The sequence below is a fragment of the Nelumbo nucifera genome, chromosome 2 (assembly GCF_055504915.1).
Source record: "Nelumbo nucifera cultivar China Antique chromosome 2, China Antique-T2T, whole genome shotgun sequence".
In the NCBI taxonomy this organism is placed as follows: Eukaryota; Viridiplantae; Streptophyta; class Magnoliopsida; order Proteales; family Nelumbonaceae; genus Nelumbo; species Nelumbo nucifera.
In genome coordinates this window covers 40,921,260-40,946,624 of record NC_142650.1, presented here as the reverse complement: position 1 = coordinate 40,946,624, position 25,365 = coordinate 40,921,260, and the positions used below count along the sequence as shown (strand labels likewise).

Here is a 25,365-nt window from a genome sequence, read left to right as displayed (position 1 = left end):
TGTAAACGCTGTTCAACTGCCTGAAATTTCTATTGTTAAAATAATGATCAGCATGACCAAAGCAAGAATGGGTGCACAACAATGGCAAAATGCCCAAGATACTCTGCTTTGTCTAGAAAGCAACAATGTTGAATCTGTTGATTCCATCGTCAAGTGAGTTACTAATTTTATTGTCCAATTATTTATCAATTTGAAGATGCACTTGTTTTTCTTTTCTTGTCTTACATTTTGCGGTGGCAGGAGAGGAGTGGAAGCCAATCAGATGCTGCGTGCTCAGTTGTCTTCTGCTGCCACATCTGCTCTTGAGGACATCAACCTTGCAAACAAGAACCTTCTTTCCTCTATTGAACGTAAGTTTCTAGTTGCATATGAGCATGAGCATTGCTTTTAATTTCACAAGCAACGTTGGATAGAGCTTTCCAGGATATTTTATTACATTTCTATGTCACTATTGTAGATTCCTTGAAACTTGACCATGATGCATGCGGGAACATTGATTCCATGATTATTCCTTGCTGTGGAGATCTGAGGGAACTGAAGAGCAATCACTATCACAATATTGTTGAGATTACAGAAAATGCAGGGAAGTATCTTCTGGAGGAATACAAGGTAAACATCATTGATATGGTTTGGTGTACCACCTTTGCTCGTGTCTTCTTTTGTTTCTGTTCAAGTGTGTATACCTCTAATATATCTTTTGTCATCTAGGTGGAAGAACCAACTTGTTCAACACCGAGGAAAAGGTCATTTAATTTACCGAGCATGACATCCATCGAAGAATTCAGGACTCCATCTTTTGAGGAGTTGTTGAAGTCATTTTGGGACACAAAATCTGGTAAACAAGCAAATGGAGATGTCAAGCATTTACCAGGGGTTTACGAGGCAGCTCAGGCAAGAGATTCAAGACCACCTCTCACTACTATAAATTAAGGCAAAGGTGGGAAGAAGCAGATATGAAACAGCACTAAAGAATGTAAATATATGGCTCAAGTATCATTCACCAACCGATCAACGTTGATTCTCTATCATTTATTATTTTGTTGGTGGGGGATTTTCAATTTTTTTTTTGAACTCCTCTCTGCTTTTAACGAGTGCAGTAGGATTTACCAAATAAGTATTTTGGATGTTGTCAGTGTATTAAAAATGGGTTTGCAGATTATTACAAACTCTTGTCAGTATTATCATAAGTTGTCTCACTTCACAAATTGACAAGGTTGCATTGATGATATAAATTGGGTAAACTATAAATTGTCTTGTGTGCTTGTGTCAAGAATGTATGCCAGAGATTATTAACGTTGACAGCGCGGAAGGCTTTTTGGAAGACTCCCAGAGTGGCTTTATAGAAATTGGCACACCCCAACAGAATAGTTGTTTTGTACTGGACAAAGATGTGTGGTAAGGGTATTAATAATTAATAAAAATAATATTAATCATATTAATAAGAATTAAAAATGAGTAACCATATTAATGATAATTGATAATATTAACAGTCAGAGACAATCAATGAGTAAGTCCCAACTAAGGCCATGGATGTATAAAAAATCAGTTTAATTTGATTGACTTTCAACCATCTGATTTTGACATTCTATATAGAACTACTGCACTATTAGAGAAACTTATCTCCATTTTCTGAATGCAGTAACAACAGTGGACTGTAAACATTCTGTACAAGCTGATTTTCAACCTACCGGGTCTCCCAATTTAGGTTCCATCTGGTGGGTTCAAATGCTAGAAGCATGTGAAAGGTGGCAAGTTAAGATAGTCCATGAAGACCAAGATCCACATATGTTGTGTTCCTAGACCATAGAGAAGTCGGGAAAGAGTTATGGCAATTGGCACTCACAAGATATGCCAAATTACCAGGTTTTGAAGGATCACCTCATAGGGGAAAAAGAAATGGGAGAATGAATGATAGCTCAGCCCGGGGTCAGAATTTTTAGGTGGGTATTTGACATTTTGAATGTTTATAGATCTGGAGTGGAATTCAGAAATCTGCATTGGGTCTGTCCGCACTTTTCCGAAAAAAATTCATTTTCTTACTTTTTCTTTTTCTTAATTCTTGTATTTTATTAGTGCAATCAATTACTAGATCAAGATTTCTACAGAACAACATAAAAACTTCATAAATAGGTAAATAGATCCCTTTGAACTTGCCACTGAAATTAACATCTTTTGTTGTTTAATGAACCTTCACTCTTCAAATGTTATTCATTTTAATTTCTATTATCAATTTGTGTTGTGTTACTGTAAAGAATTAACATAAAAACTGAAGTAAAGAATAGTAAAATCTGAAGCAAAAATCAGAATTTGCAATCTTTTTTATTTGAACTCCAGTGTATTTGCATTAAGTGCAAATGAAATTACACTGAAAACAAATGGAGCCTTGTGCATCTAAGACAAAAATATTTTCTTCTAAGGAGAATCTGTACATATGGGAGTGTAACTCTGTAGTTTCTGAAAATTCCTTCCATAATACTAGGATTATTTCCATTCATATCTGTATCTTTTCTTTCTGAACATTGTTCTGATTGATATGTATATAGATAATCCACATCCATAGAACTACAATTTTTAGTTTATTTGTATTCGACAATAGCCTTGAAGGTTTGTCAATTGGAGTAGCATTTTCAATTTTGTAATGTATTTCTTTCACAATGAATCTGAAGTGAATCTTTTCGAGAACTTAAAAGCTTGGTGATGTAGGTGCTTTTAGCAAGAGATATTAAAGTACAAATAAGTCAGAAATGTTGAGAGGGACATAAAGAAATAGACTTAATTGATCAAGAGAATGACGATTCATGTAGAGGTCTCAACTCTAATATTTTTGTAGACTACTGGGACATGAAATACAATAACACTTCATACAACACATCAAAGATGATACAGATAAAAATCCTCCTTGAGGCAATTGGGTATTGCCTCCGCTGCAATTACCCTAGATGGAAGAAGAATCCTGAGGTGATGTTGAGTCCTGCTAAGTAAGCTAATAGCCATTGTGATGCTTTTTGCATCAAAGCTCAATCTAAAGTTTGACAAGTTAAATGGTGGATCAAGATATGCAAATGCAAATTACTGTTATATTTGGCATTAACCCAGCTCGGAAATTGGTAAAATTCTATCAGAAATCAAAAGTTGACTCTAATGGCATGCAACTTAAGCTAATGCAAAGTATCATGACTATTTATCCAACCTGAAAATTGATTGGACTGAATCAAAACATTAAATCAAAATGTTGACCCAAAGAAATTGAACAGAACAAAATATTGACCCAAAGAAATTTTCAATCCTCAAAGAAGGAACGTGTAATTTGTTGCATACATCAAATTGTATGTAGTCTTACATACAACAAATTGTACCTCAAAATCAAACACTATAAATTACAATCAATTTGACCAAAATTCAGATTACGCAAGACTGTTAACTATAATATTTATATATTGTGGACTTTCATGGTTTATTCATCCTTGAAGAAAATTTCAATTAGATACCAAATTCTTAAAACCTTTAAGAAAATTGAAGTTCCCTAACAGAAATTTTCAATTCAGATTACATGCTCAGCTTGACTGAGCCAGACAAATTTGGGAGTGTTGGTTGCATCTTTACAGTTGAACTAATAGGGTCCCAATAGAGGGAGAGACAGAGTTTGTGATTTAATTTTCACCAAGATTAGTATGTGAACCAATAATCAGGGGAATTAACATGAAGAATACCAAGTCAGATATCTATGACATGCATTTTACTTGGAAATCCAAACCCGAGTTAAATGGTTTGTATACATATCATGGATGTGGCCAAGACTTTGTAAGACTCAAAGATCTAGTTCATATTGCAACTACCCATCCAAAAAAAAAAAATTAAAAACAAATCATGTAAAGAAAAATATGCAGGTCCCATTGGTCATAGAAGGTTGCCCCTTTGCCCCCGGAAAGTAAGCGTAAAGATGGCTTTTGATTTTTAGGTAAAATGCTTGACAAAGTAAGGTTGCCTTTTTTCCATAATCATTGTCTGACAGCCTTTTGCGGGTTTTGGATGTTTGGGGAGAAAGTAAATTGCAAAAGCCCAACATTAAGCTCAGATCAAGAAGGATCTAAAACACTGTTTTTCTTTCTACAAACGAATAGAATATGTTTTTATTGTTTTTACAATTTTATAGATGAAGAGAAATTTTGTTTCCCACAATACATAAACATGTGGATATGTAAACATGTAACTAGTCACAAAGCAAAAGAATCGAAAAAGCACGTATTCATCAGTTGCAAAACAAATATGAAATAGGGGTAGGAGTAGACTGAGATGAGGCACTTACCGCCGGCGGTTCAGTGCAGCCGTGGTTAGAATTGCAACGACGAGTGGTGAAGTAGTGGTGGCCGGAGTTACAGAGGCGAGTGGAGAATAAGGGGTAGTGGAGGTGCTCTGTAAGAGAAGTTGGAACGGTAAAAGAAATTGAGTTTACCTTAGGTAAACATCATATGTAAAGCATGAGATCAGTCTTCATAGCATACAACAGGGTTGCATGTTTTGATCCACAAGAAAAACCCATGGATGAAAAATTAGCCCATCGTGGTCTACTGGCCAACCGAACGTCCTAAGTATCTCGTGTCATTCCACGATACTGAACACCACCTTAATGGAAACAAATTTGATATTCACAATAAATTCCGTTTGGTTCAAAGGTGTTCCATTCATCCAAACTCAATGATTCTTAGAATCACAAAATTCATCAAAACTAATCCCCTAAAAACTTTCCAAAGGCAGAGGCAGTCGGGCGTTTGTGTAGTTTGTACGAACTGCAGGCTTGAACATCCAGCAGTGACTCCCTTACCTAATGGAACAGTCTGAGACAAGATTCTTCGTAGAACAATTGGGGAAAATTATGGCATTCAGAAACGACGACAGAAATTTTGCAGGGATGTGTGCAGATTTCGAACTCTAAGCCATAGGGAAACGGACTCACAGAATTGCGTGCCAAAAGATTGCACTTCGTGGACAGTGATGGCAGTAATATAACCACGAATCAGCGTGGCGAGCACCTTTCGTCACATCCGTGGTCTTAGCTTTAGGTGACTAGGTCCAAGTCCAACATATAGATGAGGAAGTCACAAATCTGAACTTCACTCAATGTTTACTCAACTTCAGCTTCCGTCATTAAAACTTGCTCAAAGACAAAGTAATAAGCTGTTATAGTTGATCCACTTCAGCTGTGAGCCCCACGTTTACGGAAGAACTGAGCATCAGTCAACCTTATTCTGGGATTCCTCGACTTCGAGTCTGGGAATGCAACTTGGGGAGGACCTGTTTTCACCAACTGGTCGCACTCTGGCATATATGAGAGTAATAATACCCTCGTAAGAGAATGAACATCCTGCGAGGCCTGGAAATTAGCTGATTGAATTGATATTAACAAACGGTATAAATGGTTCCAAATCCCACAATTATTATCAACCACTTTCATGCTGTTTTACAGTTTTACTTCGAATGGTTTCTTATTACAAATTCAATTCCAGCTTCACAGCAGGTCCATTGTTACCCGTGAAACAGGGAGGAAGAACACGACAAAGAGAATGTCAGCCTTTGATTGAAAAGCTTCAAAGAGCACCCAGATTTGGGTTTGGGCTGTTTAGCAAGCTCTGGATAAGAAACCATATAGCAGTCTCTTCTCTTCAATGGAGACGTAACTAAAACCTAGCAAAAGGATTCCAACTGGAATGGTCATCTAGGCCCCCAAAGTCATGTTACTTCTTTTTGGATTTATTGCCCAACTATCATGGGAAACTATACAAACATACCATAAAAGAATAATTAAATTACAGTATAAGGCAGGAACAGACAAGGCTTAGAAGGAATACAGAAACAGATATGGCTTATATGTTGATATTCACAGTAAATGATAAATGCATTCAATTTCAGTAATGCATATCAAGGATAGATATTTACATATTATGCACTTCAAGAAATTAGGTTATATCTTCATTTCTTCTTTTCCAAAGGAAAAAAGAACGTATTACGTATCCAATTGAAGTATCTCAAAGTGGCAGATCATTGCAGAAGGGTTTCGCCCACTTTCTTATAGGCTCAATCAAAACGTTCCTTTAAGCAACTTATAAAATTATGAGCCTTTCTAAACATTTTGGTTTGGACATTCCTTTTCCTTCCCTCAGTCCCTTCACCTTTTCCATGGAGTCGATACAATGCTTGTGGCATCAAACTTTGCTCTGGAACATATTGATTGAGCCAAAATGCCAGGGGCCACCTAATTATCAAAAAAAAAGGCCAAGGGCCACCTGGCCACCTTAATCACACTGATCCCTCCAAAACGAAGTCTGAGATGTACTCAATCCTCCCCAAACCTCCAAAAACTGCTCTAGAAACTGTGACCTTGTTTTCTCATATTCCTGTCCTAATTCTTAAAATCCATTGGCGTCTGATGATCGAGGGTGCTATGCCAGATTTCCATTGGACACTCGGACGAGGAATGTAAATACGTACAATGAGCTACAATCTCACAATAGAGATTACATACCCCTTCTCCTATTGTCTGTATGATATGCAAGTGGACATTTAGGTCCCATTTGGCATCATTCCGCAGGAGTGTTCCTCGCGTTCCCAACGTTCCCACGGAACGGAAACACGTTTGAGGTGGGAACGGGTTCTTCTGGAGTGTTCCTTGCATTCCCAACTTGTTTTTTTGGGGTGACCAGGACGTCACTCCGCAGGAACGAGAAACTCGAGAACACATGGTTCCCACGACGTCCTCTTTAAGTTGTGAACAAGTGTGCTAGTTCTCCAGGTGTTTGCCGGGGCAAAATCATAATTTTGCGATTTCAGACATAAGAAAGCCCTAAGTCGAGCTGAGTAGGTTTCTTCCTTCTTCCTGCCGTCAACGGACTCCCAACCTCTTGCAAAGCTTTGACCAAGCTGCCTAGGTTTTTCTTGCTTTCAACAACCTAGACTAATCTCTTCGTTGTTATGTTTACTCATTTTCATTTCTCAACATCATTTCTGTGTGGTCCTTTTTTATTACTTTGAGGACATGCAACAATGCTTTGTATGTGTACGGATTTGAAAAACTAATCTCAAGATTCAACAACGTATCCAAACGTTGTTTCTGTTTCTTTAGAATAGAAACTTGCTCCTGAGGAACAAATTGCCAAACACTTCTGTCATTCCCAGGAACCAGGAATTCCATTCCTATTCTGGAACAGGAATTTCTCCAGAAACAGGAGCAGGCAGGAACAATGCCAAATGGGACCTTACCTGCTGTTTTTTTTATGATGTGTTAAGAATGTCCTTGCCCTTGTATAAAGTACTTTTTGAAAGTAGATAAAAATTTTAATGAAAAGAAGAAAAAAAAAGAGAGAGAGAGAGATATTACAAGGTGACAAGAAAATCACCCAATAGAAGAAAGCAACAACCCCTCAAATTGCCAACGTTTCTGTTTCTTTAGAATAGAAACTTGCTCCTGAGGAACAAATTGCCAAACACTTGTGTCATTCCCAGGAACCAGAAATTCCATTCCTGTTCTGGAACAGGAATTTCTCCAGAAACAGGAGCAGGCAGGAACAATGCCAAATGGGACCTTACCTACTGGTTTGTTTTATGATGTGTTAAGAATGTCCTTGCCCTTGTATAAAGTACTTTTTGAAAGTAGATAAAAATTTTAATGAAAAGAAAAAAAAAAGAGAGAGAGAGAGATTACAAGGTGACAAGAAAATCACCCAATAGAAGAAAGCAACAACCCCTCAAACCACTGAAAACTCAATTCCGCCAAAAAGCACTCGACTAGGATAAAGAGAGGAAAACATCCAACCAAACCCAAAAAACACCCCTACTCAACCAATCAACAACTAGACTTCAACCTAATTCCTCTAACAAGCCACCAAACACCAATCTCACCCGACCCAAGTCACCAGCAATAGAAACTCCAGAAAAAGGCAAAACTCCAACAAAAACCAAACAATATTCAATTACTCAGCAACTTCAAGGGCTTATGCCACTATCTATTTGCTTCTTTTAAATACTTTTCATTGATTTTCTTAACCTTTTTGTTGGACCCAACTCCAAAAAGCCCCCCTCTAAACCATAGTTGTCAAGGCAACGCCTAGGCAACAAGGCACCCTTTGAGGCTCGCCTCGCCTAATCGCCAAACAGTTTTGTACTTTATATTATAAAATACTTCTTTATTCTTTACTTTTTGATATTATAATTATAAAATAGACATTATTAAACTAAAATATTCATTTTGTGTGTTTATATACTAATTTCTTTTTATTATTTTCTTAATTGTTAGGGTTTAATCAACACAAACATTGCTAAATGCTGTATTGAACCAATAATAAGAACTTGAAATTTTTTCTTTTCTTATTTTCCTATACCAAAAATAAGGGTTCAAACCCTATACTTTTTAAATTTTCTTTTCCTTCTTTTTCTTCTCATGAATATGTTGATTTTCTATACTTTAACATGAACTCTATACTTTTCTTATGAACATTATGAATAATTATTAAGGAAATATGGTTATGGTACCTAGGGAACTACCCTATGATCTATGTTTCTACATAAAAAAAATCCATTGCCTAGGCGACTAGGTGCCCCTTGTCACCCAGCCTCGCCTTGGCACCTTGAAAACTATGCTTTTAACCTAGCAAAAACTTTCAAAACCTGAATAAGCCGATGGTGTTTCTGACTTCAGAAATGCCTCACAGCATTAGGCACCTTCTCAGTATCCTTTAAATCCACCTTAGAACATGCATTTATCCTCTCTAACTCCATCGCATTCTTCTTAATGGTCTCATTTTCCAACGTCTCTCCACCCTCTTTGTCAGTAATCCATTCACCAGAAGCTTTCAATCTTTCTTGAGTTTCTACAAACCTCAAATTAGACCCAGCCACTTTGAAAATCACTTTCTCACAATTCTTCACTTCCAGTTCTCTGAACGCCTTCCTTGCAAATCCCCCTACTGAAAAAATAGACCCAAATCAAACCTCTATTGGGTTTAGTTAGTAAAAAACAAATCAATCCCCAAATTATTTGCAATTAGTCTTGGCATTTTGCTCTGCCATCACCTTATGAATCTGTCATGGTAGGAGTGGAATCCTCCCACATAGAGGTGTGGTTGATCTGAAGCTTGATGGCTACTGCATCTGCACTCAAGGTTTAACTTGAACGAGGGATGGAGATGACAATGTCCTGTTTAACACTTCAGACCATATTAGAAGTAATTCTCATTTTTTTTAATCAATAACAAGAAACTTTATTAATGATATGAAACTATGTGAAGCTTAAGGTACAAAGGGGAGGTAAAAAGACTTAACTCCCCACGAAAAGAATACAATGGAAAAAAGTCAAAGATTAGTACAAAATTTCGAATCCCTATTCACCCCTTGCTTTGCTAACCCATCAACAAAAGAATTAGCAGTCCTCTTCACCCAGTTGTAATGAACCACAATATCCCTACTCAGCCATTTGAATTTATTCTTTTTTTTGATGAATTATAATAAATTTATTAATTCAGAAGCTGATTTAGAGTGAGTTCATACAACATCCCAGAGAGAGGCGCGAGCTGCAGCCCCTCAAATCTTACAAGTAAACTAGGAAAGAAAAGCAAGAATCACAACTGAGCCCAAAACAATTCTTCCCTATTTACCCCTTGCTTGGCTAACACATCTGACAAAGTATTTGCTGATCTCCCCACCCACTGTACAGTGACCGACATATTCCTTGTCAACCAACTAAATTTCTTCATTTCATTCTTGTAACGCCACATTGCCTCTTCAGGATTTTTCAACCAATCCACCACCACTTTGGAATCCCCCTCGATTGTTAGGTGTTGTAACCCCAGCTGGTTTGCAAATTGCACCCCTTGTACAGCAACTAATAGTTCTGCCCTGATGGAGTCCCCAATTCCTAAGGGACCTGAGTAGAGCAACAAAATCTCTCCCTTCTCATTTCTCAAAGCACCCACCATTCCAGATAATCCTGGATTACCCATGCTACTTCCATCAAAGTTCAACTTCAGTGAACCTTCGGATGGAAGAGACCAGCTTGTAATTGATTTGTCCTTTAGGGATGAACACCTCGCTACTGCTGACCAATTTTTCCAAAGGTCATTAAAGGAGAATTGATTAAAGATTTCCAAGGTATTGCCCTATTCAGCACACAGTCTTTCAATTCCTGACTGCTCCTTTCCGTTTCTTGAAAAATTCTAGCATTCCTTTCTTCCCAAAGAGTCCAAATCAAGGCAACATGAGAACATTTTTTTATAGGAAACGGTAACTTTCATTAGATAAAACCATAAGAAACAATTGTCACCTTCCAAAGTAAAACGTGGCCCCTGAATAACAAAAAACTTACAACACTGCACAAAACAAAAACTCCCGATTCACCCCCTGTTTTGCTAGGTAGTCAGCTAAAGCATTTACTGACCTCCTAGACCAATACACTTTTGCATCCAGCTCCCTTGTGAGGCTCAATAATTCCCTTACCTGTTGTCCAAGGGACCACGTTCCCAAACTGTTTGATTGCAGCCATCCTACTACTAATTTTGAATCCCCCACCACTTCCAATTGTTGGAAACCCAATTGCTTGGCCCATCTGAGCCCCTGGAGGAGCGCCAAAACTTCAGCTCTAAGCGAGTCCCCCACACCTATTGGGCCAGAATACAGAGCTAGAATTTTTCCTTCCGCATCTCTAAACACACCCCCTATTCCAGAAGGTCCGGGGTTCCCAATAGAGCTGCCATCAAAGTTCAGTTTGACATGACACTACAAAGGAGGGGACCAAACTTCTTGTATGGTAGGTGATGAAGTAGAAGATCTTGCTAAAATATTCCAGCCTCTAATCAAATCATCTGTAGAGACATCCTTGAACAATTCAAGAGTTTTCAGCCAATGTACTGCCTGGATGGTAATCCCTTCAATAACTTCAGTAGCTGATTTTTCTTTCCCTTGGAAAATCCTATTGTTTCTCTCTTCCCATACTGCCCACAAGATAGCTGCCCTCATTGTTCTTCACATCACCCTTCCTTTCTTCTTTGGTTGTCGGAAAAAGCTAGGGTCAAATAAATCTGATACACTTGTGTGAGGATTCCACCTATAATCAAAGAGAGAGAACCAATCCCAAATTAGAGCACTAAAAGGACAATAAATTAATAGGTGATTCACCGTCTCACCATTCCTCAAACAAAGGCTACAGACATGAGGTGACAAGCACCAATTTGGTCTCTTTCTTTGAAGCACCTCCAACGTATTGATTTTTTGGAGAAACACTTCCCAACAAAAAGCCCTTACTTTTGGGGGGACAAGAGCGCTTCAAACTTCTTTAACAGGAAAAGAGGAAATCGGGTTAGAAGGAAGGACCAAAGCATTGAAAAACAAAGAACAAGAAAAACTACCTATAGAAGTTTCTGCCCAAACTCTACTGTCTAGAGAGGTGTGGTCTAGAAAAACTGAACTTAGAAGAGAAAAAATATCAATTGCTGACTCCACTTCTGAGTCCCTCAAACCTCTCCTTAGTCCCAAATCCCAAGAATCCCCAGAAGTACGAAAAGAAGAGATAAATTGAGATTTTTTCAAAGAAAGGGAACAAAGGTTCGGGAATCTATCCTTAAGAGGAGATTCCCCAATCCACAAGTCCTCCCAAAAAAGAATTTTATTACCCACACAAGCATCATACTTGATGAAAGGATAGAAGAAAGGCAAGATACCAACAATATCTTTCCACGGGGAAAAACACGAAGCCCTTGGGTCGAATCCAGCGTCCCATCCATTTGCTACCATTCCATGAATACTTCTTATCACCTTATGCCATAGACTCTCTTGTTCCTTAGGAAACCTCCATAACCATTTGCCTAACAAAGCTGCATTTATTATTCTAATATTTCCAATCCCTAAACCCCCTTTGTCTTTCTTTCTAGACACCACTTCCCATTTTACCCTATGATCCTTTTTGGTATCTCCAGGCTCCCACAGAAAATCTCTCATTATTTTTTCAATTTGGTTTGCAATCTTAACAGGCAATTTGAAGGTAGACAAAAAGTACACTGGCAAATTTGCTAGTGTTGACTTAATTAGAGTGATCCTACCCCCCAAAGAAATGTAGTTCCTTTTCCAACCTACTAGTCTTTTTGAGAATCTTTCCAAGACTGGGTACCAAAAGCTAATAGACCTCGGATTTCCTCCCAAAGGTAAGCCTAAATACTTAAGGGGCCATTCACTTACCTCACAACCTAGAGATCTAGCCAACGATGCCACCTGACCTTCTTGCCTATTAATTCCAACTACATAGCTTTTATTCCAATTTACTCTCAAGTTGAAGACCTTTTCAAAATTCTCTATCAAGACCTTTAAATTTTCCAACTCCTCTGGATCTCCTTCACAAAAGAGGATCAAGTCATCAGCAAATTGAAGGTGGGTTACAACTATTTCCTCCCTCCCTACTCTCCACCCTTTAATCAAATTTCTAGCATCGGCTCTAGTAATCTAGACACTCAACACATCAACTATCAAGGTGAAAAGGAAAGGAGAAAGAGGGTCCCCTTGTCTTAAACCTCTCTTTGCCGAGAAGAAATCCTTGGCTGCCCCATTTACTAGAATGGAGTAGTGACTTGAAGAGATACAACCCTTAACCCACATGCACCACCTTTCTCCAAATCCTCTGATGCTCAATACTTCCAGTAAAAAGTCCAAGTCCACCAAATCATAGGCCTTCTCCAAATCCAGTTTGCAAATTAGACCATTTTCTCCTTGCCTTTTTCTGTAATCCACACATTCATTGGCAATAAGGATCTGATCAATAATTTGTCTTCTTGACACAAATGCCCCTTGGTTCGAAGAAATCAAAGAAGGTAGTACCTTTTTTATTCTTTCTGCCAAGACCTTTGATATTACCTTATACATACTCCTAATTAGGCTTATGGGCCTAAAATCCTTTGGGTGGTTTGCATTTATCTTTTTAGGAATCAAATCTATGAAAGTAAAATTGGCACCCAAATTTATCTTACCTCTTTCAAAGAATTCCAAGAAGACCTCCATTAAATCACCACCTATAATAATCCCAACAATCTTGGTAAAAAGCCATCGTGAAACCATCTAGGCCTGAGGCTTTAGATCTTTCCATTGAAAAAATAGCATCTCTTACTTCTTGGACTTCAAAATTCTTTTCTAGTTGATCCATCAAAACTCTATTCCCAGGTAGCCAATCAAGGTCAGGGATTTCTTCTCTCTCTCTCTCTTCTTGGACTATCATAAATGGATTTGAAATGCTCCACAAAGGCTCTTGATATCTCCTCCTCACTTGTAATCACTTCCCCATTCCATTCCAGCCTCCCCACAAAATTCTTCCTCTTCCTTCCATTTGCCAAGGCAACACGAACACATCTCCACATAATTCTCCCTATTTTTGTAGGCCAATAAAAGGTGCCATTTGAATTTATTCTTCTCATTGTTATAACTCCACAAACCGCTATCTCCCTCCTTTAGCCACCTAATCACCACCTTCGAGTCACCTTCAAGGACCAAACATCTGATGTTCAACTCCCTTGCTCTTTGGATACCTTCCAGGGCTGCAAGAATCTCAGCCCTAAGAGAGCCTCCTTCCCCAATTGGGCCTGAGAACATAGCAATGATAGCCCCATCCTCATTCCTGAACACTCTCCCAATCCCAGAAGGCCATGGGTTCCTTCAACAGCTACCATCAAAATTCAGTTTTGTGAACCTAGAGGGAGGAGGGGACCACGAATGACTACAAGTCCTCTTACAGAGGGCAGAGGAAGCTATCTCTTTCCAATTTCTTACCAAATCAGCCACAAAATAATCTGAGAACAGTTCCATAGTTTTCAACAAATGTGCCACCCTTAACAGAATTAGATCTAATAAGTTTTCAATGGTTCTTTCCTTATCTTAAAATATTCGTGAGTTTCTCTCTCCATAGAGACCAACACACTACAACCCTAATGCTTCTCCACATAGTCTTCCCTCTTTTCTTCGTCCATCTGAAAAAAGAATGAGAGAACAAGCTTTGGACACTCCTAGGGGGTATCCAAACACACCCAAAAAGGGAAAAAGCCCACTCCCAAACAGATTTAGCAACAGAACAAGTAACCATAAGGTGGTAACCAGTTTCCCCATCAGCTTTACAAAGAGTACATCTATTAGGAAGTAAACAAGAGTTGGGTCTCTTTTTTGAAGTAATTCTTATCATTTGTAAGTTCTTGATTTTCTTGAAACTCTCAAGACAGGGGAGTTTCTTGAATACAATGTAAAAAGACTTAACACTCCCTTGTCTTGATTTTCTTGAAACTCTCAAGCCTCTATTGGGATAAGTGCTTGGAAGTAATTCTCATCATTTGTAAGTTCTTGATTTCTTGAAACTCTCAACACTTAACTATGCCCCACTTCCAAGCACTTATTCTAAAAGGCCAGGCAACATGGGCAGGTTTCTAATGAGGGAAACTCCCTTGTCATCTTTTCTCAACTCAGCCATCCTATCTGAGATGAGACCCCCACATGAACATCTCATTGGCATTGCTCTTGAACCAACAGATAGGTTCACAAGCATTCTTGAGAAGGATTTGTTTCTGAGATGGATATAAAGCAGAGTTTAAGTTTTACCTATTTTAGGTTTAGGTGCTTGGGTTTCTTAGTTTTTCAATTAAATTGTTGTTTCCCCTTTGAAAACTCATTTGTGTTTTTCTTCCTTTGTATTTGATAAATTTACTATTTCCAACAATCTAGTAGAGGAAAAGTCTTTTGTTTTATTGATCAAAAAAAAAAAGTCTTTTGTTTTTTATCATGGAAAGTTTAAGAAATGAGGCTGGAGCAACCAAAGGGGCTCACACCTCAAAACTGCGAGGTGAATATGAAGCACATGCCTCATATGTCTTGAGCCTCTGCTGTTAAAGACATGGTCATTAAAAACCAACAAAACAAAAAGAGTTCTAATCACATAACTGAGACTTTAAATGGAACTCATGTTATGATAATATTAGTGGAAGGGCACATGTTATTCACATTTGCAAATAAAAATAAAAGGGTAAAAATATGAAAATTTTTTGAAAGCTTTTTTTGCTGTACTTCTTTAAATGCCTAACTCATTTATTGGATTTAGAGATTAAAATATTTGGATAACTACTATTTAAAGGCATTGACATCATATGATATATCAAAATATTCCAACTTTTATGGCCAGGACATGAAGGCAAGGCTAGTATCGACATTTTCTTGATAAGGCTAGTATTGGCATTATACGGTAAAGATATTCTGTTTTAGCTTTTTAATTTATTTAAGCTGGATATAAACTAATTGATGTAGGGAAAAAGGGAGAAAATTCTACTTGGGTTAGCATGGTGGGAAGAGGGAGAAGTAAGGATTTGAGTTACAAGAGAAAAACATTTAGATATGACAAAATACTGAATATTTAAAAGAAAGGAGACAAAAGAAAATGAGCAACAAACTATTGCCCACAAGTAACTCCAAAATTCCAAATAATTACATTTATAGACTAAACTAGTTTCACATTGACACAGACACAGGAATCAGAAACAAACACGTGTCCAGGAGCTTTAACTCAGAAAGCTGAAGAAACAAAAATTCACAGACACGTCTAGTTTTTTCAGGTTCTAACATTATATACCTAATTACCTATAAGAAAGGTTTAGGCCTTTATCTTTGTTACTTAATAATGGTTTCTAGAAAAAAAAATGGCATTCATTGTAGATATTAGCTATTCATTTATTCCAAATAAACAAGTAGATAAAGGAAAACATTATGTTAAAGTGCCAATCAAGAACCCATAGAGCATTGGAATCTAACAATGGACACTTCATCCACTTAGGAAAGTCCATGCAAGACGGGTCTAAACATGAAAGCTTGGATCTCCCTTTACAGACTCCAATTTCAACTAGGAAGTTGATTTAAAAAACTTTTAAAAAATCTAACTAAATAGGTAACCCATTGGGCATCAGGGCACTCAAACAAGAACTTATTCTTAAAATAACTTGATAACCCATATTAAAACTATCTTATTGTGAAGACACCAGAAACTATAAAAAGTAGTAATCACAATTTTACCATGAACAGTAAGACGTAGATAACGAGTTTTCTAGGCAATTTTGCGAGGTCAATTTGGGATTGGGCTTTTTCCCTATTTATGGAAGTGGGGTGAAATTGCAAATTGCACACAGACCAAGTCAGTAATGAGTGTGGCTTGGACCCCTCCACCTGGTGGATTTTTGAAATTAAACTTTGATGGGCGTAGTAGGGGAAATCCGGGACAATCAGGGATTGGGGGTGTTTTTAGGGATGAAAATGGGGTCATTTCTGCCATTTTCTCAGGCCCAATTGGAGTGGGCAACTCCCTTAGAGCTGAGATCTTTGCAGTTATGGAAGGAGTCCGGAAAGCTAAGGAGTTGAACATTAGGAAACTCGTAATTGAAGGGGATTCAGAGGTGGTGATAGGGTAGCTGATTAAAGATCACAATGGCTTATGGAAGTACAACAATGAGAGGAGGAAATTCAAGTGGCTGGTGCGGGAGATGGAAGTTAAGACATGTTGGGTTAAAAGATCGGATAATTCCCTAGTTGACGGTTTAGCTAAACAAGGGGCAGAAAGGGATTCACTGTTTTGGGCTAAGCTGTAACTTTTGTGTTTTTTTCTTTTTTTTCCTTTTCTTGAGGTTCTTTGTTGCTCTTGGAAGATAAGTGTGTTTGTCTTCCTCTTGTAAATCTTCTATTGATGATTTAATGAAAGTGTTATTGATCAAAAAAACAGAGGGGCGCTTAGGTGATACAAATTTTATAAAATAAAGAACTAAATTTTGGCTAGTACTGTTCAGCATGTTAATTGAAATAAGAGCAATTCTTTTTATTAAGAACATTAAATTTCCTGAAAACATGGAAAATCATTAAATGTATCAACTCAATATTTTCAGAAAACAATACTAATATGATAAGTATTTAATAATTTAATAGAGCAATTTCATATCAATTTTTTTATCAATGAATAAATATTTTATTAATCCAGAAAATAAGAGTTACAGGCAACCCAAGGAAAGGCACGAGATGAGACCTTTCCTTTAAGATTGATTACAGCATTACAAAATCAGATGAACATGATTACAAGGTAGCCCAAAATAAAGAGTCCCAAGAAACCCCCTGTCCAGTGAGTCAGCCATCGAGTTTGCTGATCTGCCTACCCACTGGACTCTAACTGTAATATTTCTTGTTAGCCATTTCATATCAATTAGCAACTAAAGAACACTATAACTTTATATTATAAGAATTGAGGATAGAAAGTAAAAGAGAAAAAGAACAAAGGCGGAGCTATTGTTTTATTTAATTGTAAGAGGGAGAGAGAACAAAAAAAGAAACCTCTGTTTTTTTGATAAGCGGTGAGAGAGTGTTGTGTTAATATGGATATGAAGCCCCCCCCCAACTGTAGAAAAGCTATACAGCTCAGATGTATCAGAAACTCAATATAGAAATTACTTCTATTCTTTCTATTTTTCTCAAAACCCTGTGATCTTTCAAGTTTCAATGGTAAAACTTTAAATCCAAGTATAAATAATTTATATAGAATATAATAGAATGTATTGACACACGTATTAGTAAGATGTGACAATATGAATAATATTATAGCAAGGTGCCTGTTTTGTCATTTTTGTCACCTAGATACCTTAACTATGGTTTCTAGAAAATTGACACGTATCCTAATTCCTAAAACATCAACATAAAATACCAAAATTTGAATAAAAATATTACTAAATTGCCATTGGGATGAAGAATTGAGAGAAAACTGATTCCCTTGCTTCTATCCCTGCATCACCAACTTCCATAAATACTTTCCTGTTAAAAGTATGCCTATGGAGCCACTTCTCCAGAAAGGCAAAACTTAGTCATCTGGTCAAATCTTTGAGCTGTTTATCAAAACAAAATTCCTTAGCTGTGACTTTTAATTTTTCTGGACAAAGTTTATATTTCACGGTGTAAAAAGTCAAAGAAAACATATGCGCCTTACTACCACCACCACTAATACCACTGCTATTAATGGCAGTTAAGTGGTTCCTTTCAAGTGCATAATGGCCTTGGATACTCAAAAGGAAGTTAAAGCTTTGGCATCCAATCTGAAGTTCATTCAGGTCAGTTCAAAGGTTAAAAAAATGGATTAGCTGATATTTATCACAAAAAAAAAGGATTAGCTGATAGGTTTAGAAAGGATGGTTGTTAACAAATGTACCTTAGAATGGAGTATGCCACACTTGGGGACAAAAGCTTACACTTTTGTTTTAATTCATGTGCTCAATATGTCAGCCAATGGCTGTATCTGATTCTGATGTCATTTCTTTACTTCTCTAGACATCTGGAGAGTAGGGCTCTATCCTGAAAGCTCAAATGAAGTTATTTCTTGTTACTGATCAAAAAACCCTAGAAGCCTTGGTACACTTCACAAGCTTAACATTGTAAAAGACTGTAACACATTCAAGAAATTAGGAGCATTAACTGATAATGGCATAAGGGCTTATGTCCCAAGAGTGGTGCATTCACTCATTGGTACGAACAAAACTACCAGCACAGACCTACTTGATTCCATGACTTGCATAGTGTTCTGCTATAAAAACTAAAGTAGTTTGAAACCAAATCTTCCAATCCAGGCAGAATAATGCCAACCTCGCCCAATTTAAGGATAATTCAGTAAATTTGCAAATGATTTAAATGTTTGCTTGGAAGACAAATATTATTTACGGGGTGCAAAGGATGGTTATACCCTGCCTGTGGAGAAAACATTAAACATTTTAAGCCTCAACAAGCTGCTCTTTCTATTTTACAATTTCGCAGTAAAAAAGAATATACACATAAAATGCCACACCTTCAATGTATAGACAGCACCTAAAGGACAATCACATCATGCATACTTGGTGGTCTTCTACACCTGCAAAACATTCCAGCATTCTTCATCATTTGTCCATGGAAATGATGACAAGTCGATCAAATACATGACATATAATTATTCATGTTTGAGATGCATGCAGTAATCACAAAAATAAAAAAGAAATAGAATGAACTGTAACATAAAGAAATGAAAAACTCAACTCAACAAAGTGGATGGTTAATGAGTACCAACTTAGCTACTTTTTAGTCATCATATCTAACCCCACATATGCCCCAACTGAATATGGGTCTCATTAACTTCAATATTTTATTTTATTTTTTTTGGACGGGATTCCAGGTTGAAGACCTAATTAACTTTATATTTGCATTTCCATTAGCCAATTAAGGAACACAAATCATAAGGTGTTAAAACAGATGCCTAGTAATGAGTGGCTGTGACACTTTTTTAATGTTATATAAGTCAAGGGACATGATTACTGATAAAATAAAATAAAACAAAATAATGATGACTAATAAAATTTCAATCTGTTTCTTTTGATGAGTCCCCGAGTACCAATCTATGGAAAATATCTTTCAAAATCAACTAATTTCAAAGCAATATATAATTATAGATTGCTTAGACCAATAAATGAATCGCATGATACAATGTACCCTCTGATGCAGACCACCAAGAAAGCAAGAAAAAGAAATGCCACAATGATAAATCAATGGACCCTGACAATTAGGAATGGAAAGAAAATATAGCCAAACCAATACCACATGTGTGTTGTTTATTGTTTAAAGCATAAGGAGACTACAAATTCTCCACTTTTACCAAAAAACCAACTTCTAACAGTCTGCATGTTTCAAAGTCACAGAACATCAACATTAGCATTTCATGTATCCATTTGGCAGGCAACTAACTTTAACCTTTTTATCAATATCATGAAGGCATCAAAATAGAGAAGGTGAAGCACATGGCTATGAACTAAAAAGGAAACCTAAGAAAGAAGAAAACCCAAACTATCGGGGAAAGAAGCAAGTGCAATACAAGTTATTGCCCTTTGCTGGAGAAGAATCTAATAAAAAGTTATAGTGCAGAGATGAGATTTGTTTCATTGACATACTAAATGTTAGTCTTATATTGCTAATAAGAGGTGCAATACACAAAATCCTTGATCTACAACATTAACAACCTACAGCCACAAGATAATAAGCCCACTTAAACTTCAATAATCTCTACTATAAGCCAGACTTATTCAAAATGCAAGCATGATAACATGAATAGGCACATAAATATGCATATTTAATAATAATAATAATATGGTATTCAGAAAACTTGGAAGGTATGGTTATAAATATCTACCTGGACCATTCCTGAAAAACTTGGTGTGACAACAAATCTATTGTTCTTCACAGTAAGCTTGCAGCTAAAATCCCAACTGGTCTCTCTCTTTCTCTGCTAAACACTTCATCATCAAAATCTTCATTTGTGGAATTCTCTTGACACAGCATTTTGTCATCCCGCACGGGATTCAAATCAATAGCCTCCCAATCCATTGGACGAGCTTCATGCGCATCATCTTGGGCTGAGCCATCGAAGGGCTCAACATCCTCCTCCAAATTTGGCCTTGAATCATCATAAACAAGCTCCTTTCTTTTTCTTTCATGCATAGATGAAGATTCAACATTAAGATCAGAGATCAAATCACGTCCACCAGCTGTACTACTTCCAATTTGATCTCCAGCCCCATTATAAGCTGCATTTACTGTTCCAGGGTATGACTGCTCCGTAGCATCCTTCCTTTGTCTTTTCCATTTTTTTGTAGATGAGGTGCCATCATCTTCAAAATCTTCTTCTTCTCTCTCCCTGTGTAAATAAACCCATATTTTCCTATCTCCATCAAATTGCACACAAGGATCACGCTCATAATGCAGACGATCCAGCGCTCCACTGACTACTTGGTTAATTTGTGCATCGGAGACATCTTCTACAATATACTGTGAATCTCTTATCAAGGTGCAAACATCGGCTCTAGTACCCATACTTCCAGGCAATCTAGCAGCTGCATCCCTCACAAGACACAGAATTGTAACATGAGGTGGCCTATCAGGTTTAAGCATAAAATGGTCTCTGGCTTTTGATGTTGGTTTGCCACCACACCTTCTCAGAGGAGCAACAATGGATTTTTTACCATCAGCAGCTGTGTAAGAAAAAGCCCTGTCTGGAACAGAATATCTTAATTGTTCCTCCTTACGAAAATAGGCCCTTACTTCTTCAGAGCTCGGGCTGATAGTGGTAAGACTCTTCTGAGCTCTTAAGTCCCTGAACCTTTCCTTCGCATCCTGGATGGGTTGCATCAGTGTCACAGGTGGTGCAGGAAGGCTTCCTAACTGCTGGAGGGTCTCTTGACCACTTTTCAGCCAATTAGCAAATGCATCAACCAGCTTCACAAGCATCCTGTGAGGAAGACCCCAAGCCTCAGAAGATGTTTCCTCTTCAACAATCTCATGATCTGAAGAGTTGGAAGAAACTGGTCCAATCCAAGACCAGCTTTTTGTGGATCTTTCATAAAATACAAGCGATTTCCAACCTTTTGCTCCTAAAGGTGCTGTTTTGGATGAAAATAGTTTCAGTACTCCTCTGACCAACTCCTGGAGTGGCTCTTGTGTTTCGAGAATACAAGGATCTCCAGGGTTTGATCTAACGCGGTTGACTATCTCTTGAACAGTGAGAGAAGGCAAAGTCTTCTGTCTTGGGAGATCTGAATCGTTGACATCCAAACTCTCATGAGATGGAAAAGAAGGTTCCCTATTGATCCCTTCTTGTTTTCTAGCTTGCTCTTCTTTATAAAGATTTTGTCTCCCATCTTTCTTCTCAAGGTGCTGCCCAAACTCTGAGGTGTCTTCTGCATATGGAGTAATCATTGCTGCACGAACAGCTGAAAGAAGATGTATAATGGAAAATGAGAAGCCAGTATGAACAGTAGGCGTTATCAAAGTGAATGGCTTCTTTGCTGGTTTTGTTTCTGGTTCTACATCTGTAGCTCCCCTTTCTGAAACAAGTGGTTGAGAAGTTATCATAGCTGAAGAACCAGTTTCAGCCTCCACTTTCCTTTTACCCCGTTTCTTCAGGGGTGCTGTGCCATCAATCTGCTGCTTAGGACTGGAGTTCATGTAACCAGATTCATCTGGTTCATCCATGTATGTCAGATCTGCCTTCCCTTTCCGCTTCTTTGTCACTGAGCTGCACCCTAGCAACAACATATCTGACCTTTCATGATGATTGCTTACAATAGTTTCAGTGTTTTGCCCTTTCTTCCCCGATTTAGTAGTATGCTCATGATCATCCACCAACCTATGTGATCCATGTAAATCATCATCATCATCATCTCCACTAATATAATCATGCATGTAATTTGACTGAGACACAAAATGATCATGATCATAATTTCCTTTCTGCTTCCTCTCTGCAGGATAGGCCTTTGACAATGGTAGATGTGACCTTTCACCAGGTTCACTCTGCAAATGACCATTCTTTCCCAACTTGTGAGTTTGTTTCCTATCATCATCAACCCATTTAGCTGAAGTAGAGAAATTGCTGGCCAGGATTCCAGCAGCAAAGTACATTGGATCGTGTATTTGATCTTTATATTTTCCTTTGGACAAGTACATCTCTATTTCTGTTGTATGCATCTGTTCACCAAGATCACTACCCTTCTTGGATGGATATGTCATTGCATCAAGACCCTGAGCATATTCCTTTTTATCCTTCCTCACAAGTTTGTTGGCTTTTTTAGGATCTGCCAGAGATTTGACAGAAGCAGACCTACGACCTTCCAATACATTGCCAGGGTAGTCAAGCTTACTCCCCAAAAGATTAATATCATCTTCTTCATTGGCTTGTTCTGATGAATCTGACTCTGTCTCCTCACTCTGGGAAAACATATTGATGCCTCTCAGCTCCTCCCTTTTTACTCCTCCATTTTGTGGAGACTTCCACTTGATTTTCTCTTGCACTGTTTTCCCATAAGCAAATTTATCTTCCATTTCTGTTGGAAAAGCTCTATGAGATCTAACTTTGAAATCAGAACCCAAACTGTTCTTACCAGTTTGATACTCCTTCCCCAGCTTCCATTTCTTGCTTCTAACTCCCCAATCATCAAAATTCACTGGAAGATCCACAGAAAAGGCTTCTTCTTGTGCTTTGTTATGTCGTGACGACCCATTTCCAGAAGACCAGTCAATGTGATTTCCCTTCAATAACGTATGTTGTGCTCTATCATTAACAGTTTTCATCTGATCTTCAACCGCAGGTTTCTGAAACTTCCCCAGATACTTGGCCTTTTTCCCAGCCACCAAGGAATGATAATTATAGGAAGCTCGTTCATTATTCACTTTTTCAGTTAAAGATTCTATATCTGCCCTCTGATTGACATACCTGGTCCTACCATGAGAAGGAGAGTCATTCTTTACAGACAAAGGCAAACCCATAAAATCATCAATGGGAAAGTCATCTTTGCCTCTGAGGAATTCGGATTTCTTCCCTGGTTTGAATGAGCCAACTTTGGCTACTGCACTCCCACGTGGAGCATGTCGATCTCTCTGGAGATTCATCTCATATGCTGATTCATCCAACTCTTCCACACCTCTTACCTGACCCCTTGATCGATGAGCAGCTCCATACCCATACCCTACCACCTGATCTTGCCAAGGATGAGCTACTGTTGGAAGATATGATTTAGACTTCATTTTCAAGCCATGCTGGGCAGAAGGAAAGTGACCCATGAACTCTTTTGCAGAAGAGGCTTTTGATCCAGAAAACTTCAATGTCCCTCTTGGGTTCTGCTTTCCATATTTCATTGGTTCCGCAGCAGTAGACTTTCTTCGAGAAGAAACATCCAGAACTGGACTCACTGAATACACTGCACGACGACCTGCTTTTGTCCCCAATTTAATGTCTTTTGGTCTTTTTCCCCAGAAACCTTCACCAGATTCCTCCTGTTCTGAGAAGCCACTCTCCAACCCCAGGTCTTCCATCTTCTCATACATCAGACTCCTCTGACTTCTCATTATATTCAGAATACGAAGCCTCTCTTCAATACTGTATCCCACACAGTTCTCCCAAGCATCCTTTATCTGCATAAGACTGCTGACCATGGAATTCTGATATTTACGTAGAAGGTGGTAGTGTTGGCGCTTCTGGAATAAATTCAAACCCTGCCGATAAAGGGCAACTCTTGGTTCGCATAGTCCTCCCTTCAACAGATTGAAGAGTTTGGCAACAGGGCTTCCAAAATGAAAATTGCTTCCAGAGAAGAGCTCTTTTAGGGTACGCATGAAAGTCTCCTGGTCCATGTCTGGTAGGTACTCCGCAAGGCTAAAACGCTCCTCTTCAGTTAGGCAATTATTCCAAGTATCCAATGTCAGAACTTCCCCCAGGTCCGGAAGATCATAGAGTTCAAACGGTAAACAGCAGTTCTGATTCCCAACTTGACAAAATTCGGCTCCAATTTCTCCCAATTCCAACATATCAAAGTCATCAGAACCTGCTCCAGAGTCAGCGTCGTCGTCATCTTCGTCATTGTCATCATTAGATTCCGAGGCAGTACTTCGCCTTGGAAGTTCATCCTCATCAGTCGACAGACTGTCTCTACACCCCGGAGAAAGCTCACCATCTAACTTCGAAACCCTAAAGTTATTCTTTACAATTGCCATCAAGCTACAGAAAGAGAGTGTAATGGATGCAACAAAATCCCGGTTCTTCTCTCTCGAACCAAACCGCAAATTCTCAACTTCTATGTGAACAAAAAACGATGATACCCTAAAAAAGGCAAACAACAGATGGAAACAATACAAATCTCTCAAAGCAGAGAAAGGAGAAGCAATTCCAATCCCAGAAAGGCAAACCATGTATAAGTCGAATAAGGAAAGAAAAAAAGCACTCAAAAAGAAAAAAAGACGGTACAAAACACTACCTTTTGACTGATCAAGAAAGGAAAAAAATACGTACGCAAATAAGAAAAATAAAACTCAAAAACAATGGAACAAAGTGAAATCGATCGACCAATACCTAATTCGTCCAACGAACAGTTTCTCCGTCGATGTCTGCGAAGTTCAGATCCTCAATCGGAAGACGAGAATTGACTGATTAGAATGCGCAGGCACCATGAAGTCTGCGGTTTCTCTCTTCTTTTCTCGCATTTCCAGAAACCCTAGAAACAGAAGAAACGGGAAAGGAGAAGCGAACGAAGCGGTTATATAACAGGGAAGAAGGAAGGATGAAGAAGACGACGTGGACGTGGAGGATTATCGGTCGTCTGATTAGGAGAGGGAGCGACAATAGCTGAAAAAAGACGAAAAAAGGCCAGGAAAGAGAGAAGAAGGAGAGAGAGTGTGTGTGTGAGAGAGAGAGAGACGAGGGGCGTGTTCACAGAGGTGGAGAGAGAAGCAATGAAAATAAACCAAGAAAGGGATTGTTGTTGTTGGTCGTAGAGAGACGGC

General features: G+C 38.1%; 2 protein-coding genes across 15 annotated transcripts in view; one reads left to right on the top strand and one right to left on the bottom strand.

Moving 5' to 3' along the window:
• The window catches only part of LOC104599219 (kinesin-like protein KIN-5D), a 7,942-nt gene extending 6,776 nt beyond the window's left edge, over positions 1 to 1,166 (top strand). The window contains exons 20-23 of the mRNA XM_010261667.3: positions 52 to 153; positions 241 to 350; positions 458 to 609; positions 709 to 1,166. Coding sequence (XP_010259969.1) covers positions 52 to 153; positions 241 to 350; positions 458 to 609; positions 709 to 930 — 586 coding nt within the window. The 3' untranslated portion in view covers positions 931 to 1,166. The remainder of the gene's footprint in view (positions 1 to 51; positions 154 to 240; positions 351 to 457; positions 610 to 708) is intronic.
• Positions 1 to 25,365, bottom strand: part of LOC104599217 (uncharacterized) — a 27,896-nt gene extending 2,531 nt beyond the window's left edge. The window contains exons 1-6 of one of the 14 annotated variants that reach the window (XR_016082295.1): positions 24,935 to 25,365; positions 20,228 to 24,685; positions 18,860 to 18,922; positions 18,230 to 18,372; positions 4,307 to 5,382; positions 527 to 832 (exon numbers count right to left, since the gene is read on the bottom strand). Coding sequence is in view for 1 of the 14 variants with exons in the window: in XM_010261665.3 (XP_010259967.1) it covers positions 20,275 to 24,579 (4,305 nt within the window). In the remaining 13 variants the exon portion in view is untranslated. Of the gene's footprint in view, positions 1 to 225; positions 833 to 4,306; positions 5,383 to 5,408; positions 5,773 to 5,843; positions 8,958 to 9,063; positions 9,188 to 18,229; positions 18,373 to 18,546; positions 18,923 to 20,227; positions 24,686 to 24,934 lie in introns of those variants that run through there. The other 13 variants (XR_002022761.2, XR_016082294.1, XR_016082297.1 and 10 more) reach the window with 13 other exon arrangements.